This window comes from Cynoglossus semilaevis, chromosome 12, assembly GCF_000523025.1.
Source record: "Cynoglossus semilaevis isolate Cse_v1.0 chromosome 12, Cse_v1.0, whole genome shotgun sequence".
NCBI classification, from domain to species: domain Eukaryota; kingdom Metazoa; phylum Chordata; class Actinopteri; order Pleuronectiformes; family Cynoglossidae; genus Cynoglossus; species Cynoglossus semilaevis.
The window spans coordinates 6,513,539-6,533,107 of NC_024318.1; the positions used below are offsets into that span (position 1 = coordinate 6,513,539).

Consider the following 19,569-nt stretch of genomic DNA (forward strand, 5'->3'; position numbering starts at 1 on the left):
TTCCGATCACAAGTGTGAGCTGCCGCTGATATGCCAGAAAAAAAGAAAAAAAAGACCATATTATGAGGTACAGCTTACAGTATTTTACCTGCAGTACTGCATTACTGCGTGCAGCCCAGGAGTCTCCAGTTTCACAGTGTGTCTTTCGTTGCCATGGTCAGAATGCTAGCATTAGCGCTAACTCTTTTAAACAGTTCTTCCAATTCAACTGACAGAACCTTTGTCTTTGGCTCCCCTCAGGTTAACGTTCAGGTGTCGTCCTCGACAGAATACTTTCTTTTCAGCCTCACCTCGACACCAACACCTGGTCAGCACATTCCCACCTACGTGACATTAATCATCTTCGCCCCCTTTTCCTCACCCCTCAGTCGCACTGCCGTCTTTGTTCGCAGTCCTGTCGCCTCCTGTGTAATTATCCATTATTCGCTGTCCCTCAAAAGTCCCTTCCTAAACTTTAACTTGTCACGAAGTCTGCCGCGGGGAACATCATAATTACCATGTCACCGTATCACCTCTACATTTACTGCATCACCTTTGTCCTCCACCGACTTCCTGTCCAGTTTCATATTCGTCTCTTTTTTCTTTGTGACATGATTAATCGTCAGTGTTCCACAGGAACTCGGCGTTTAGTCAGATCAAAAACTACAATAGTTTGACATCCCCACTGAGTACATATATAACCGGCTGGACATGTGTATCTAATCAAGCAGTATTTGTGGTTGTACAATTAGAAAAAGCCTGACTTTCACGGGACCTTGACAGATCTGTTAATTAGTTACACAGATACGACGCCCTGCCTCGTTTGATTCTGCGTCTAAGCTCCCCTACTCCGTTCGATGTGAAGCTCAGATGTGATGTTATCACCTCTTTGTCTCCTCCTAATTATTTCACTGTGTAAAACTTCTGGTTCAGAAGTCTCGGGAAACCACTTGTCATCACGCAGCCAGTTTTTATGCTTAATTTTCGCAGCGTACTGAAGAGAATTTATTTTCCCCTGAATACATTTTTCTTGCCCTCCTTCTCTTTTGAAGTCATCGATTTCCAGTCCTGTCGGCGCAGCAGGACACTTCCCCTCATTGGTTCTGGCAGGAACGCAAACACAGAAAGTCTGGTAAATAATGCAGCAGCTGCAACATCAATAGGAGGAGGTGTTTGATTAATGTCCCGGTCGTGACCCGTTTTTGGATCCCGTCCTGCTAATGCTTGACCCCATCATGTCCAGTGAGGTCAAAGTGCTAAACTGACGTTTATTAACGGTGCTCAGCTAACGCATCACATCTGAAATCCAGACTCGAGGATGTCTGACTCGGGGCCCGGAGACTGAGGATGACCAGGGCCACTGTGTTTCAGTGTGAATGATGGAGTGGACTGGAGTGGGAAGACTGTGTGAAATCAAAGTGTGAGCATCAAAGAGGACGCTGGCCCGGCTTTCATGAGTGCTGCTTATTTTACGTGTCGTGTCAGGATTTATCGCCTTCCAGGGAGCAGTGTGGTGTAAACTTCCACTACAGTAAATGTTTACAATGTTGAGTAAAGCACGAAGAAAGAGAGAGAGAGAGAGAGAGAGAGTGTGTGTGTGTGTCTGTGTAAAATTGTACTCAAGTAAAAGTACTGTTACTTGATGAATAATAATATAATATTACTCAAGTAGAAGTACAAAGTAGTCCTCCAAATAATTACCCGAGTAAGGGTAAAAAAAGTACTTGAAAAAACTACTCAAGTACTGAGTAACTCTGTTGAGTAACATAATCCACCAAATACTGAACGCATTTTTTAAATATATAAATCTGTAATATACATTACTTTAAACTTATAACATTTGAGTTTTAGAGCAAACCCTACAGGTTAGGGAGGGAATTTGTTCATAAATGATATTTGTTACCAGTTTTACTTTAAATATTTTAAAGAAACGTTATATTTCAGGTACGTTGTTATGACAAGTGAACTGACCTCGTATTTAAATGTCACCCTTTAATTGGCTAATATCTGTCTGTTCTTTCCGTATGCTGTCGTTCCAGGAGGTGGAGGTCAGTTTTACTCGTTGTTTATCATTATTTTATCCACATTTGTTTTGTTGTTTTTTTTTTCCTCCATGACATTTGTGACGTGTGTTATTTTTCCCCTGTTTTTTTTTTTTTTTTTCATGGTCAGACAAACAAGTCACACATTGTTAGGTGAATCATCATTGTTCTAATCAAGAATAAAAAACAACATGCCAACTCTACATGAAAAACAACTGACCTCACTGCCATGTGTCTCGCCCACAGACACTTGGTGCAGATTTACCCACTCACTTCAGCTAATTATCCCTCTCCAAGACTAATGCTCGCATTATAGTCAGCGTACAGGAAAATAACATAAGCGACATCACTTCTCCTCTGTGTGGATGACAGGGTGAAGGCGTCGAGCCATCCACAACAACCGTGTGCTCAGCTCTGCATTGTGAACAGTGTGTTAGCAGTTAGCTCAGTGTGTTGTGTGTTCACTTCCGCATGAATAACTGCTCTTCTGTTCCCACAGGACGACTACGTCCGAACCTGGGATGAAAATCAATCTGCCAGCGACAGTAAGTCTCACCTGTGTCTGTGTTACTGCTCAGAGAAGGCTTTTAGTGCAAACACGAACGTGTCACAGTCGGAGGTGGGTGGAGCAGCCAAAAATTGTACTCAAGTAAAAGTACTTTTACTTCAGATTCATATTACTCAAGTAGAAGTAAAAAAGTAGCCATTCAAATAATTACTTGAGTGATTTAAAACTACACCTAGAAGTATTTTATTTAAAAAAAATGTATTCAAGTAAATGTAATGGAGTAAATGTAACTCATTACTACCCACCACTGGTTACAGTCATCGGCAAAGCCTCCAAAGAGCAAGTTTGATAGAAGAAAGTCAAGTGTACAAATATCAGAATTTACTTCTTGACATATCTGTGTGCAGGCTTTTTCATTTTTCAGGGCTTTAGGATATTGAAGTTTTTGCTTTTGGAAAATGCAATCACACAAACAAAATCATTTTTCAGGGCTTTAGGATATTGAAGAAGTGAAGATGGCAGTATGTATGTACTGTATGTATGTATGTATGTATGTATGTAGTAGTAAACATGTATCATTTGCGTAGGCCTCTGTAGGTGTGGTTGAGGAATTTTCCATGACGTATGTTAGATTCTAATCCTCTTTCATCTCACGCTGCGACACTCCCTTAAGGTAGAGCAGACAAAAGACCAAAGACGGTACATAAGAACTGGACGGATGTTTGAAGACGCCCAGGATTTTAGTTAGAAATGTACAAATGAGTGCTGCAAAAATGCTGAAAGAAACTGAATCACTTTAATGTCACTGACCAGATACTGTAAAGCGGTGGCCCGGGGGCCAAATCCGGCCCACAGATCCATCCAATGTGGCCTGCGACTGGATTGATTGATTTTTTATTTCATTTTATTTTAGTGTCCGGACCAGAAAAATCCTGGACAAATATATTTGTGACCCCTGTCTGTTCAGACTGCAGGCAAATGTGGCCCAGATCTGATCTCTTTGCTCATATGCGACCTATATCTGGCCAAGCTGACGTTAGTCAATGGCTCTAACATGGCTGAGTCCATCAATAAAGTTGAGCAAATGACCTTTGTGGACATTGGTGGCGCTGGTGAGTGAAAAAAACCAAAACAAGAAAAAGAACAAAAGACTAAAGTATTGGTTCTAAAGACTTTTTACCACCGAGGATAAACAACAGATCGGGGGTTGGTTTATTTATCTGAACACCACGCTGTACTTCTCACCATGTCAATATGTCTAAAACAACTGAATTATGTCACTACATAATGATAATATTTCATGTCAGCCAAGTAATAAGCTAATTACAGAGGATGGGATGAGAGTGTGGGCAGTGAAACCGAACGTCGTGATTTACGGATGTGTTTGAAGCGTATCGACAGGCTCCGTGGCCTGGTTGTGACCTCGATTCCTCCTGGAGTATATGGTCCCAGGTCCTCAGTGTTGGACTGTGTTAATGAGTGTGTGTCTTAAGATGCTGGTGCTGTTTTTACCCCCCGCTGTGCTTCCTCTAAGAAACACTAAACACTGGCTCAACTCCAGCCCTATCACACCCCCTTCCTGCTGCTTCCTCTTTTCCTCTAATTTGCTGCAGCAGATCAGAGAGAGTGTGCGGAGATGCCGGCGGTGTGAAGTCTCCTCCTCGACTTCTGCTGTGTCTCCAGCCTTAATTGAGCGGCGGTGAGATGAAGTCATGGCACAAAGCGGCTCGTTCCGACCGTTGTGACTTGATTTGCAGCTTGAAATAAAGTCAGCTAAATGACAGGGTCCATTAGCGACAATTTCCGAGGGCTTCATAAAAGACTGATTATGGTTTCTGATGAAAAGCCGGAAAGGCTGCACTAACAACAGGAACTGAGAGACTGAGACGGGGGTGAGTGGACAGAGTCATTGTCAGGTGACAATACAACGCTCTGGTAGGATGATGATGATGATGATGAAGATGGAACTGTAGGTTGAAGGAGAAGACTAACACTGGATACTGAATATGTTATTTATTAGTAATATTCCCAGATCTTGTGTTTGGACCAACTGTGTCTTACCACCAATCACACATCAGCTCTGCTGTGCTTTAACTACAGTTCAAGCCTAGAGCCAGAACCAGGTATTGACACTGTGGGTACGATGAGATCAGCCATCACAGGAGGCTAACAGGATAATGCATTGTTTCCCAAAGACTGGGTCGCGACCCTCAGGAGTTTACGAATAATGTCTATTGACTTGAGTCACAAAAGTTTGTGACTTTTAAAATATGTCTCTACAAAAGTTAGTAAATTAATATTTTACATTTAAACTTGAAATTATTCCCGTCTTCAACAATTTGGACAAATGTCACTGACGTGTATATATATACAGATGGAGCCGTCTTCCCTGGTGCTAGCATTCATTATGGATGCCTGAGGTTAACAGATAAATGGCTCTTCACAATCTTAAAGTCAGGCTGCATCAAAATCAACATTTCGTTGACATTCGCTCTCATTTTCACACAAGTTTACCATCTCTCCACACAAAAAGGGAAGAGCCAGAAAGCTTTAAAAAAAAGAAAGAAAAAAGAAAAGATGAGTGTGATTCCTTCCTCAGTGAACCTTCCCTCCACAGCCAGGGGAGACTCAACACCCCCTGAGAAAGACAGAGCTTTTGAACTGTCAACACTCCCAACACGGAGTCAGAGCCAGCAGCAGACGGAGGGAGACATTTGCATTCAGACACAGCCGCGGCTGACTCCACTTCAGCTGGCACTGTGCAGGAGTGAGGGAGAGGTCGGGGTAATTTGCTGTGGATTTCTACAGTCAATTCATCAATCCAGCTACTGATTCAATCAGCCCGTGTTCTTAAGACTCTGAGCGCCGCGGGGAGCTGTGGTAATTTGGACTTGTAAGAACAAACAAGTAAATGTTCAACGTGCACGGCCAAGCTGAGACACACTTCAGAACACATTTACATTAAAAAAAAAAAAAAAGCCTTCTTTCTGGGCCGGCTGAGTGGTGAACGCACACTTTCTTGCGGATCAATGGGTTAAGATCAATGGCAGACACTGGGAGAGAAAGACACGCTGAGTCCACACTTTACAGGGCTTAAAGTTTAGCTCGTCCTGCGGTGCGTCACATGCGTCACATACACAGAGATAAACGGCAAATGTTCAGGCATTGATGAAGAGTGCAACTTGTCTGTGATTGTGAATTAAAAAAACCCTGTTGTCAGTAGCGCAGGAGCATCTTATAAATAGGTATCAACAACACCCTCCTTGTGGTGGCTAAAGGCTACTGCAGGTAACTCCTCGTTGTGTTAAGAAGGTATAAGGATTCTCTACTCAGTAGATACATGTGTAGTTGTGTGCTCAGTGTATTAGTCAAAGTCCAAGTTGCCAAAAAATATTTAAAAAATCTGACTAAAGTCCAGGTTGAGTCCTTGGAGTTTGAGGTTAGAGTCTGAGCTACAGTAAAAGTTTCCATCGATTCTGACTCCAGATCATCGAAGAAAAAAAAAGTTCGCACAGAAATTAGCACAGATTTACAACTGACCAAAAAAAGTTCTAGTTGTTTGCAGAATTATTGGTTACCTCTCCAGGAACTCTGAAATTAGCACAGATTTACAACTGACCATAGCTGTGAGTGTAACTGGTGGTTTCTATACAGTATGTGGTGACCTACGCAGGATGTGTCCCGCCCTCACCCAATGACTTCTGGGATTGGCCAGAACTCCCTCTGTGGCACTGCAGAAGATTGAATGGTTTTGGGTAACCAAAAGCCATCCAGAGCTTCTGATTGGCTGACGTATATATTCTACCACCAGTTTCACAGACTTCACAAACCATGATGTTAAAAAACTGAAGATGTCTTAATAGTGCGGCCCCCTATCTGTCAGACGTCAACACTGCACCCCACAATTATCCGGTTTCTTAGAAGTTTGGAGATAACAGAAAGAGAGAATACGAGACTCATTAACTTTTAAACGTATTTACTTTTCTCCAAATCTGCTCACGGCGCAACCTTTAGTCTTTTTTGCCTCACCACGGCTCCTTTTCCTGATAGTACAGACGCAGGACTGGGTCTGAGATGTGAAACCTCACGGACACGATTGTCTCCTAGATAGCACTGACGATATTAGTGTCTGAGTGTGTAAATAGAAGATATGGGTTTTTTCATGATGAAGATGTGGCCTGAGCTTTGTTCCACTGATCCCTAATCTGCAGGGACAAAATGCGTGCAAATCCAGATGGATTAGAACAAAGAACAAGGAGCTCAGTGAAGGCACGGCTTCCAACGCAGGAACTGTTTTCACCAAACAAAAAAGGAGGTTACCGAGTACCGATGAGTTTTCAAACAACAGGGACCAAGAGCTCGATAACAGTACCGTGGAAGCTCAAGGTACGAGCGTCCCGACATACGAGTATTTCGAGATACGAGCGAGACTTCAAGCAAATTTTTGCTTCTAGATTCGAGTAAAAATTTGAGAAAAGAGCACGCTTACAGATGCCAACGCTAGGTGGCCGAGCACTCGGAGCAGCCCAGGCCGCCTCACTCCTGGAGGTCGTCCAAATGTCATCAAGCAAATGATTTGAACTGAATCAGAAATAGAGACAACAAAGGCGTAGAAACTTGAAAAAGCTTCTGCTTTTTTGGTACTTTGTAGTGAATTTGCAGCTTGAATTGAGGTTTGCTGCTGCGGGTGTTCGAGAAGAAAAAGAGAGAGAGAGAGAGACAGCGCTGATAGATCGGGGATGTGGGATGATGATAATGATCCACATCCAGGCAGAGCCAAACAGAGAGCAAAAGTAAAGGAATCCCAAGACAAAGAAATGTCAAAGACGGAAGACAGGTGGACTGTGGGCATGATTGCACAGCAGGGGGTTCCAAAGCAAATGGACGGGCGTCTCAGGAACCGCAGATTGAGCTGCAAATCACAGTCAACCCAGAAATGATTTCTGGACCACAGAGAGCCTGTTGCTATGGAAACTTCATCATCGCAGGCACTGCTGTAATCTGTGGAAGCCTGTTAAATTAACATGAGGCTCAGGCAGCCGCCTTATGTTTCTGTGTTCACAACACAACACGGTGCCAGCATTTTAACCACACGTTACTAACAAGAGTTATTTGCAAATGTTGTGCTAATAGAAGTTGAAGTTCTCAGAGGATCATCTGATGGATGTCTTCATCAAGTTCTCCTCAGGCTGTATGTACTCCACTCCTGGACGGTCTACATCTTTGTCGTCTAAAATAAGAATGACAGCTTCATCCTAGGGTCTAACTGGGATTTAGGACATGGAAACAAAACCAGAGGAAACCAAAAAAGACGGTCGTTTGCAACAAAACAACAGAGAAAATGCAGGAACAGAGAGAAGGAAAGCTGGGAGTTACTGAAAGTACTCCACTTTGTTGGAACCAACCGGGACTGGGGAGAGCAGAACAGGGATTTGTTCATGCCGCTCCACATGTGAACAGCTCCTGTTCCAGAAATACCCACCACCCACACAACCTGTGAGATTCAAAGGTTGAAAATAACAGAAAAACCAAACGGCAGAGGTGAAGTCTGGACCAGCAGGAGCAGAGAGCGCTTGACCTTCTCTTTGACTACAGTCTGAGGGGCAGGTTCAAAGGAAAACATCCTTTACATTGACCTTCACTTTCAGTCTCACCTTGTCATCAATGTCAAAACCTGAAATACCGGTTGTCAGGTTTCACCGCCGTCGTTTGTTGACACATCACGGCACACGTCGACAAGTACAGGAAAGAAAACACGTCTGAATCTCCAGGAGAGAGTCTGAGTGAGGCGTCAAGATGGAAGTAGAAACAGAACAGGATCATTGATCAATTCAGTGTCACACGTTGACTGTTAGAATTTGTCCAACACCCAATAATCACCATAGTGGATGGATGGATGGATGGATGGATGGTTGAATGGTTGGGTGACAACCATGGGTAGAGTAGCCAAAAATTGTACTCAAGTAAAAGTACTGCTACTTCAGAATAATATTACTCAAGTAGAAGTAAAGAGTAGTCATCCAAATAATTACTTGAGTAAGAGTAAAAAAGTAAAGTAAATGTAACAGAGTAAATGTAACTCATTACTACCCACCACTGGTGACAACGCATTAATAACCATCTAAAAAACCGTCAGTATACACGTGGAGAGCTCTGGCACGGTCCAGGGCTGTATTTCAAGCAGCAGTTTTGGAGACCTGGTCAAAACCAAGCCTTGCAAAACAGCAGTGTCATTTAGTGAGAACTTCATCAGCAGAAGGTTCTCAGTCACACGTTGGTAAAACTGTTCCTCCAACTGCTTTTACTACAGACTCTTAAAGCTGTTAATTCTGAGTCTGAGAATTGTTGATGTTTTTTGAGTGAAATGAGTTTTGAAACACAGCTGAGACGTTCTCCCAGGACCAGATTGGTTTTTTTTTTCTTTCTATTTTTCTTCCTTGCAAATGAAAATGAATCAGCCTGAATAGAACCGCAGTGTTGACAGTCTAAATGGATGAGGAGGAGTCTGTATGTGGGCAGTAATGTCTCCAGGCCTCACTCTATCTCCTCTCTAACAGATTCATCTGTCAGTTAGACACCCGCTCGGCCTCGACAGCGGGGTGTATTGTTTAGGATTTGGCTCTCAAATCAGATATCTGTCAGTTGACTTCAATAATCCCCCAGATGCAGTGAAGCACATATGTATGAAGCCACCAGAGACGAGTGGAGAGAAGGAGGGAGACAGAGAGAGACAGAGACAGACAGAGAGAGACAGAGGGAGACAGAGGGAGACAGAGGGAGACAGAGGGAGACAGAGAGAGACAGAGGGAGACAGAGGGAGACAGAGGGAGACAGAGGGAGACAGAGGGAGACAGAGAGAGACAGAGGGAGACAGAGAGAGACAGAGAGAGACAGAGACAGACAGAGAGAGACAGAGGGAGACAGAGAGAGACAGAGGGAGACAGAGGGAGACAGAGGGAGACAGAGGGAGACAGAGGGAGACAGAGAGAGACAGAGAGAGACAGAGAGAAAAAGAGGGAGACAGAGAGAGACAGAGGGAGACAGAGGGAGACAGAGAGAGACAGAGGGAGACAGAGGGAGACAGAGAGAGACAGAGGGAGACAGAGGGAGACAGAGAGAGACAGAGAGAGACAGAGAGAGACAGAGCCTTATAACTCAATTATAACAGTGCTGTAAAATTCAAATGCACCCGGAGCAAGAGATGAATGAATACAGGATTTACAAGAATCTGCATCTTACGGAGGAGAGCTGAGTGAGTGAGTGAGCGAGGGACCTGGGAATAAACCATGTACAGGTGAACTGTACAGCCGGGGGAGCGGGGGAGTTGAGGAGAATAGAGTGTGACATCCAGGTCGAGCTCCTGGAGGCCGTCTGCTCCGGGAGGAACAGACATCCGTGACATACGAGTGTGTTTGTGCTGCTGACGTGCACTCCTGCAGTAGATGCAGGCAGGGAGTGTGATGGATGAGGGGGTGAGGAGGGGGAGGGAGGGCACGAGCCAGGGCTCAGCCTACAGTGGAATGAGTGTGTTTACTAGCAGCTCATTAATTTTAAAGAGATATTAGAACAGGGAGATAAGTCAGTGAGGTGTGAGAAGCTCTCCTCCTCAGTTCTTCCTTTTTTATGGAGTGCACTGGTGTCGAATATTGATCTCAGAGTTCTTGGAATTACTTCACACAAACCTCGAGCTCTGCAGCAACACATTCTTATCTGTGACAAATTGTCCGTATAAAGCTGAAAATTATTTTAGATAAAACAAAACAAAAACAAACAAACTCCTGTAACGGACATTTATTCTTTGACAGAATATATCTTTCTTTTATAATCAATTTTCTTTTTACACATTTTCCCAGACGTCGACACCACCAAGGACCCCTGCCAGAAGGTTAAGTGCAGCCGACACAAGGTGTGTATTGCCCAGGGCTACCAAAGGGCCGTGTGTGTCAACCGCAAGAAACTTGATCACAGGTGAGTGTGTGTGTGTTTGGAAATGTGTGTAATTGTGAGCTGAATCAGTGACACTAAGGTTCCTGTGTCCTCCGTCCTGCTGCAGACTGAAGCAGCCTGCTCTCAGGTCTCCTGATGGAAACTGTCAGCCCTGTCCCATCTCCTCCACTGGACCAGTGTGTGGGTCGGACGGACACAACTACGCCTCAAAGGTGAACAGGAAACGGCGATAGGAAACACAACACAGTAGTTTCTGGTAGTGAAACAGGGCAAAATATGAAAAGGTTGTGTAATTATTTTAATCGGCCATCGTGAGGGAATGGTGGAAAATTTGTCTGCAGGAGTACTGCCCCCTGTTGGTGTTTTCTTTTTCTTTTGCAAGTTTGCAAGGATCTGCAAGTTCAAAGAAAGGACATGGTTCACTCAGCTGGTCCTGCTGTGTCTTTACCTCAGTTTATTACAAAAGGGCATTTCTCTGATCCAGTTCCCAATCACTAGTTCCAAAAGCTAAATGTTTGTATGTGTTATATATAAAAAAAATAAGTAGTTCCTTCTGATGGACAGCAGTTGACTTTAAAGTCCCGTACAGCTGCTCTCCGACAACGGTCAGGTCGCGGGGTTTCGTGTCGGTGACTCACTCTGCTCACATCATGGCTGTCTCCAGACAGAGCAGGCAGCTGCTTTCAGCTAAAAATATCTGACACACCTAGTGTGCTCTTCCTGCCAAGCACCCAGCTACACACAGGCACAGTTAGCATCAGGCTGCTGCTAGCTCTTACACAGATATAGATGCATTAATTACCAGAGGTGGGTAGAGGAGCCAAAAAATTTACTCAAGTAAAAGTACTGTTACTTCAGAATAATACCCGAGTAGAAGTAAAAAGTAGTCATCCGAATAATTACTTGAGTAAGAGTAAAAAAGTACTACTCAAGTACTGAGTAACTGTTGAGTAACATCTGATTTATTTCTTAATGAGCATTCAATCAGCACTACTATTATTATTATTTTTTGCTGTTAGCATGCAAGCTGAGAATTTAGTGTTACGTATAAAACACATAAGTTGAACAGCCCTGAAGTAGATTTAGGAATAAAAAGTCATACCTCCCCCTGCAGGAGAGAGGGAGATGTTGTTAACACACAGACTTCCTTAGTGTTTATTACTTTTACATGCATCAATAATAATAAGGAAGACTTCCTTACTTTTACATGCATCAATAATAATAAAAAAAAAATCCCTCCAACATAGGTAATAAAAGAGTCATGTGTCAGAATCTTAGCATCACTTCCATGTATGTATAAATCAGCAGCTTTATTTTCCTGTCCACTGTCCTTTCCTGCCACCGACGGTGGTTTACTGCGCACCTTGAGCTGCGTGAAGGGGGGAGGAACCTGAGACAATGGTTATTATGTACAGTATGTCTGCAGGAGAACCAATTGATGGCCTGAGGTGGCAGAATCCTGTGTGTTTATTGATTTATGCTTAGTCTTCAGCATCACCATTCTTGACCTTCCTTTGCACACAGAGGTCAGAAACCGCCTCCAGGAGCAATTTGTTTCAGATTTGAATTGGGCCGAACAGTTGGTCACCTCATGAATATTTGATCCTCTGTCGCAGCTATAAGTCATTTCACTTCACGTCTTTGTCGTCGCAATGTGTGTAATGTATATTTGTGTGCTTGTCCGTGTTCCAGTGTAAGCTGGAACAACAGGCTTGTCTTACGGGGAAAGAGCTGACCCTGAAGTGTTCGGGTCTGTGTCCATGTCCCACTGCTGCTCCCACCACCACAGAGAGTAAACACGGTAGGATGACACGCAATAACAACTACGAACGATCAGAGAAAGAACGATTCACAGGCGAATCACAGCAACACGTTCCTGTTCTGTTCTTTGCTCTGAACAGACACCTGTACTGGTCAGGATCTGGCTGATCTGGGAGAGCGTCTCAGGGACTGGTTCCAGCTGCTGCAGAGCAATGCTAAGCAGAACAACAGTACCAAGTCTGGAACCAGAACCACTGCTGCCAGCACTACATCAGGTCAGAGCTACAGCGATGAGAAAGAGAATGTCGAATCATCAGCTTTTCACAACATGGAGCTTTTTAAGGGCGACTGCTTCAGGATTAAGATAAGAAATTACAGAAAGTCCTCGATTAACGACTCTTGACCTGCGCCGTTTCGTGGCTACGTTGCCACCTCACATACATTTTTTTAAGAAAATCTTGTTCCATTATTCCAAAGTAGGGCGTTGAAACTGGAGAACTAGTTGGGCTTTCAAACACAAGTCAGACTTTTCTGATGTCTGATGTCCTGGACTGTGATGTTACAACTGTATTAGCATTAGTGAGTTAATTATTATGTATGTATGTGAATTCCGACCTACATCAAGTTACTGTCGCATTGTAGAAATGGAACGCCAACATAAGTCCAGGACCCCCTCTACCAATATTGTGGGATTCACTCTGGGTTAAGCATGTCATTTTTTTGGCCAAAATATTTTGGTAATATCTACTCCCCTACATCAGGGGGCAAAAAGAAATGTCCTCAGGTGTCTTTAAAATGGTACTCATTAGGAAAAGAGGTTAACGAATGTGTTATTAATTAACATTAATATATATAATAGATAATGGTACCAAGTTCTGGGACCAGAACAACTGCAGCCACAACTATATCAGTCAGGAGTGACTGTTCACCACAGAGATAATGTTACTCTACTGTAGATTACCCAAGAATATGTCTTTACAAATTACATCTATCTATCTCTGATAGATAGATATACAATACACCCCATAATAAATCTGCGACATCTAACTATCTCCGACCATAGTACAAAATCCACTCTATACAATACACCCCATAATAAATCTGCCGGTGCTGCTTCACTCATCGTTTTTCACCTCCAAACCAAACGCTTGGTTAGAGGTTTTGTATGTGGTTGAAAATGAGCCGAAAGTGGAACCAAATGTGGTTTCCCTCTAATAAATCGCCCATACATTATGATATGTCAGTGCATACAGGGACGTACACCTACGCGTGGTGCAGTAAAACCTCTTACAAAGTAGAAATGGGAGTCAGTCCAAGTTTGTCAAAGTCTAAACAATAAACTTTCTTGTGCCTACAAGGCTAGCTTGATAAAGCTTAACATAAGCTAGCATTACTCGATGTGAAGATAGCCCTCCAGGCTAGCATAACGTGAGCACAATGAAAGGGTTTCATTTGTTCACATCTCTCGATGAGATGTTTAAAATAACGGTGTGTTTGCAGTTCTGGACCGGAGCTTGGTGGCCAGCTGTAAGGACTCCATAGGCTGGATGTTTTCTAAGCTGGACACCAACAGTGACCTGTACTTGGACCAAGCAGAACTGGCCGCCATCAACCTGGACAAGTACGAGATCTGCATCCGTCCTTTCTTCAATTCCTGCGACTCCTACAGGGACGGAAAGGTTTCCACCGCCGAGTGGTGTCTGTGCTTCTGGAGAGAGAGTGAGTTTGGTTTCAGCCTGATACTTAGACTAGATTAGATTGAACATTAAAAAGGAAGAAAAACTTTCTTGCCAGAGAACAAACTTTCGAATCTTTGCCCTACATTCGTTCCTTTCAGGCCTTTAACGGCCCTCAGGTGGAGCCACCCTTTGTGCCACGGTTGCCAATCCTCTCTGTTTATCTCCCTCCCGTTTCTCCTTGGAGGTTAAATGGCCAGTAGCACTGGCACAAACTGAATTCCCGCCGTTTGCCCTCAGCCTGGTTCTCCCACAGCTCTCACAGATTACACATGTAAACCAACACAGAACGCAGCTTTGTGTCCTTGGCTGCAGCAGGAAATCCATGGGATTAAAATTTGGAAAAGTAGAAGTTATTGTCAAAGGCTCAGGCTGCCGACACTGAATAATGTCAAAGTTGACAATTCGGACATTAGTTTAAAAATTAGTAATTACCCATTAGGTTCAAACAAAGTAGGAAATGGGATGTCAAAGTTACTGTGGTAATTTTTTGAACTTTTTGTTTTTGCTCATTAATGTGAACCACCTTTAAATGATAACAAGACATTTGTATGAAGGATACAGCCCTGTAGTTACCAGAGACACTTCCACAGTTCCGTTAACAACCATCTGCACCTGTGTACTAGAGACGCTTCCACAGTGCCGTTAACAACCATCTGCACCTGTGTACTCTCCATGTTCCCTCTAATAATCTCTAATCTATGGTTTTAAAAAGCACTTCAATATTTTTAATCCAACCTAAATTCTGTTTCATGAAAAACCGTTCTCCTCTCGTCTCAGAGCCTCCCTGTCTGGCTGAAATCGAGAGGATCCAAGTCCTGGACGGCGGCAAGAGAAAGTTTGGTAGGTGTCCAACTTCTCATAAAGCACTTTTAGCCCAAGGACTGGGCTCGGCCTTTTCTTCGGTTGAAGGGTTTTATTCAGCAGATGACAAGCAGGAGGTGGGGATTAAGTCCCTCATCACTCTTGTGGTTTACAACTTGATACTGACGGACGGTTAAGGAAAGGAGCCGTCGGAGGCTTTTTGGATTAATGTGTCAGACGGCGTCTGTGTGTGAGAGCGAGAGGACGTTTTTGTTCAAAGTCGTTATTGTGAGGCTATTGAAATGATGAGGGAAACTTTAGCAGGTCACACACACCTGAAGGGGACTTTCTGGACATCGGTGCGAACTCACGGGACGGTTGGGTTTTAACGATTGTTTTGATGCTAAGATGAAATTGTTAATGATCAAATACCAGCAAATGTGGTGTAAATGCCTGTATGAGTGTGTGTACGTGTGTGTGTGTGTGTGTGTTTCTGTACGCATGTCCTACCCACAGGATTTGGCTGACTGGGCTCTGACTCAGGACTCTCCAAGGACACACAGCAGTGAGCGGGGAGCAGTCTGTCAGCCACACACTCACACGCTCCGACAAAAGACTTAACGCACTGTGTTGCTGTCGCAATATATTTGGCTATTGTTTCCTGCTTTGGTGTTACAGTAAAATAACCTGTGAATGTAAAACATCTCAGGTAAATTTGGGGAAAAAACACCAATATTTCAAGCCTTGATCCTCGCACAGAAAATGTTTCGTTCAACCTTGTTTTGTTTTTTTCATCTTTAGTCTTTAAACTGCCCAGGTTTTTATAAATATAATTCATTCAGAGTTGATTATCTACACACCTCCACAACACACACACACCCACACACACACACCACCTCCACATGCTGCAGTGGTGCTGACCTGACACTAATTCAGCCCCATCTTGCAGCAAAACTACCTGCAATGTAGACAGAAATATACAGAGAAATCAAATGTAATTTACTTCCTCTTTTTATTGGTTCCTGGTCACTAAGGAAACCAATACGTATGCAATACTTTGTATCGACTATTTATAAGCTATTTATAGTTTATGGTATGCGTTGATTATACTTGTCACCAGAGGTGGGTAGAGTAGCCAAAAGATTTACTCACGTAAAAGTTCTTCTTATATCAGAAGAATATTACTCAGTTAGAAGTAAAAAAGTAGTCATCCAAATAGAAAATTTACTCACGTAAAAGTACTGTTATATCAGAAGAATATTACTCAGGTAGAAGTAATCAAGTCATCCAAATAATTACTTGAGTAAGAGTAAAAAAGTACTTGGTGAAAAAGCTACTCAAGTACAGAGTAACTATCTGATTATCCCATCCTCCTGCGTAACTGTTGTCAACAATGTTTTCCGAAGCTCGGGGTCTTTGTCATCTTGATTTCACAAGTTTAGCGAGACTGGGTCTAAAACTTAAACCTCAGTTTTGCCCTTTTTCGACTTTTCAACATCCCTAAGTGAACGTCGTGATATCCAGGTTGACGCGTCGCCGAATCAGTTTTTCTGTCAATGCCGTAATGGCTAACAACTCAAACAGGATCCTTGATATTTTGCAGTAAACACCTGGAGTAGTGACTACTGTACATGAGCCCATATATTTCCTAATGTAATAATGGATTGTCTGCAGGATGTGTGTATATATCACATACAGTACGTTGTCACCTGGGCTGTGCACCATGTGTGAAGATGCAGGAGGTGTTTGGCTGCTTTTGTCATTTCTGGGTCTGGACTTTGTTTTAAGGTCACCCCTCTCTCCTTCATATTTCTGTTATATTTCTGCGTGGACTCCAGGTCAGTTCATTCCCAGCTGCGATGAAGACGGGTTCTACAGGAGGCAGCAGTGCGACAGGGGCGAGTGCTGGTGCGTGGACCAAAATGGAGGCGAAGTTGCCGGATCTAGGATCCGTGGAAAACCAAACTGCGGTAAGTCCAGTCCGGTATCTTCCAAGAGATTTACCTCTGCTGTGGGTTGGCCCACTTCTGCACGTGCATTTTGTACAAGGCCGCTTTTATGCTGATACTTTGGTCCACTGCACCATAACTCACTGCAGGGACCGGTGCCACATTCATGTGTCCGGAGTCATTTGCATTCTAAAGCGCCGCTTGTCGCTGTGAGAAAAGTCTTTCGAGATAAATGAGGACTGGTTGGACTGAACTTGTGCCTGATAAGAATGGCTCCCCTGGCAAGGTTTAGAAATAGCTATTAAAATCCAGACAAAGTCAAACACATGCCCCGCTTTTCTACTGGCACAGTCAGTGTTTTTAAATTGATTTTTGCATTTCTAATGGCTCCAGGAAAGAGCTGAGAAAGTCAGGCTGTGAAGCTGAATTTATCACTAAAGATAAGCAGCAGATGACGCGATCCTCACTTTTTTTGTCCCCTTTGCTTTGCATGGGGTTTTGTCCGTCTTTTTGCAGATGACGAAATGACTTATTCAGGTGATTTCGGCAGCGCGGCGGGATGGGAAGATGAAGAGGAGAAAGAAGCTGAGGACACAGCAGAGGAGGCAGAGGAGGAAGAGGGAGAGGTGGATGACGGGGGATACATCTGGTAAAAGGCCAACATGAGCGTGAACACACATACACAAACACACGCGCACACACAGAACCAACGAGGAGGACGCGGAGGAATCGTACACACGCAGAACAAACAGGCTTGTAAAACCATGAAGGAGAAAGCTGTGTGAGTCAGAGGGGGGAGACGCATAAATGAATATCAAATGTCTAAGTACGAAGTGAGGGTTGGGGGTGGGGGGTGCATATAAAATATAAATATCAAGACGGGAGAGGTTTTTTTTTGGCCCTCATACTTGTGAATCTTTGTTCTGTTCTCTCGTTTGTCTTCTTTCATCATTTCTATTTTTTTAGCCTTTTAGCAGCTGCGGGTGCCTCGTGTCATGTGGTTGGAGTTCATGTCATTTCTGTGCTTTTAGGTGGCCTCCGTTCATCGTTTCACAACTTCTTGTTGAAGAGAAACCACAGAAAAACACAGAAATGCTCTGTACTGTTTACACGTCACTCGCTTTGCGCCGGTAGAACTCATTCAGTCGCATTCACCACTTGGGAAAAAGAACCAAAAAAACAAAAAACAAAACAGTTCCTCACTCTTTAGCTTGTATATAACGTCTGTAGCAGAATCATCACATATTATTCATGTCGTGGACTGAAGGAAACCACTGCTTCGCTGACAAGTGTACATCCCATCATATTGTGGATCAGTAATTGTGTTTAATAAGAAAATTAATAAAATGAAACTGGTCTGTGTGGCCCAGCTCAATACCACACACATGTATCTGTGCTCTTTTGTGTTTTAGTTGATCTAAAGCAGTTTGTTTTTTTTATCTGTCTTCCATTTCCCTTTCTTCCCGCTCTCAAACCCTGCTGAAGTCTGAGCTCTCTCTGTCCTGCTCCTCACTCAATTTAAAACCTCCTGCTGCACAGCTGCTCCAGTTTGACTTAACGACTGCATGTGTCTCAGCACACACACACACACACACACGTAATGATGATGGTCAGCACCTGTGCAGTGTCACTGCTTCACCTACAACTGCAGGCCAAGGGCAATAAACAGTAGAGGCTTCTTTTAGATTTTCAATCTTTTCTAATCTCTAACTTTTAATCCCTGCACGAACAAAACACCAACATTTAAAGGGGAAATTGTTCAACTTCTAACTTCTTTGTGTAAGTCTGAATATAAAAAAATATGGTGTAAAGAGATGGACATTTTTAATGTATTTCTGTCACTTTATATACACATATTTTTTTATATTCAGACTTACACAAAGAAGTTAGAAGTTGAACAATTTCCCCTTTACCTGTTGATAGGTTGAAAAAAATTGAATCAAGTAAATTGTGATCAATCAAGATCTAAATTTGTCAAGATTATTCATGATTAATCAAAGTAAATCATTTTTTATGTACATTTTGACATTTTTTAGTCCTTACTGTGCGTCTCGTCGTGGTTTGTCGAAGGAGAGTTTCTCTCAGATCCTGGTTGAAGCTCTTGTCCTCATTATTAATCAGTCTACAGTCTCCTCACGATCCATTTGACAGCGATGTCAGTCAGCTCGTCCGTCGTAGACTTATTTACTGCCCTGGGCTCAGTGAGGCTGATCCGAGGCGCCTGATTGGTAGTTGAAGCCTCCACTGGATGAGGTTTGTGTGCGAATAATAACAGGTGTATTGACTGTGCGTCCTAATTTTTCTGAACCTCATTCTATCAGTGCAACAACAACAACAACAACAAAGCTGAGTTGAGATGAGATAAAGGTATTCATATTTTTCCTGATATCAACAAAAATATAGGAACCCAGATTTTCTTAGCTCTTCATCATAAAGTGGAGTTCCCATGAGGTACCGTTTCAAAGACGTAAACCTCCTTTATGCGACCTTTCCTCAGAGGAGCAGACCTCATTGTTGGCTCGCTCCTCTGGCCTCACCTCACCGTGCGGCGATGTAGCCCAACGCTGTGGGAAACCAGCAGAAACGAGATACAGATGCAGCGCCACATACCAGCACTTGTAAAAAGCACAATGCCTATAGAAAAGTTGTCAACCTCTCCAGGACATTCTCCGCTCCACTGTGAACTATTCAAGCTGGGAACAGTGAAATGGAATCCTCACAGCGTGTCATGCACATCTTCTGCACTTCTGGCTGGAAAAAGAAAAAACGGCGTCTTTGTCAGATGTGACACTGACCAATCCTGTGAAATGTAATTTCTCAGTTTCATGTTTCTGTGATAATGG

The 19,569-nt window shown here is 43.3% G+C and overlaps 1 protein-coding gene across 2 annotated transcripts in view; it reads left to right on the forward strand.

Moving 5' to 3' along the window:
* spock2 (SPARC (osteonectin), cwcv and kazal like domains proteoglycan 2) overlaps positions 1–18,106 on the forward strand; it is a 28,117-nt gene extending 10,011 nt beyond the window's left edge. Inside the window, exons 2-11 of one of the 2 annotated variants that reach the window (XM_008321782.3) lie at positions 2,019–2,027; positions 2,521–2,566; positions 10,383–10,497; positions 10,583–10,688; positions 12,169–12,277; positions 12,378–12,512; positions 13,738–13,956; positions 14,754–14,816; positions 16,616–16,747; positions 17,243–18,106. In XM_008321782.3, coding sequence (XP_008320004.1) covers positions 2,019–2,027; positions 2,521–2,566; positions 10,383–10,497; positions 10,583–10,688; positions 12,169–12,277; positions 12,378–12,512; positions 13,738–13,956; positions 14,754–14,816; positions 16,616–16,747; positions 17,243–17,379 — 1,071 coding nt within the window. In that variant the 3' untranslated portion in view covers positions 17,380–18,106. The remainder of the gene's footprint in view (positions 1–2,018; positions 2,028–2,520; positions 2,567–10,382; positions 10,498–10,582; positions 10,689–12,168; positions 12,278–12,377; positions 12,513–13,737; positions 13,957–14,753; positions 14,817–16,615; positions 16,748–17,242) is intronic. The other variant, XM_008321783.3, reaches the window with a different exon arrangement.
* The last annotated feature ends 1,463 nt before the right edge of the window (positions 18,107–19,569 follow it).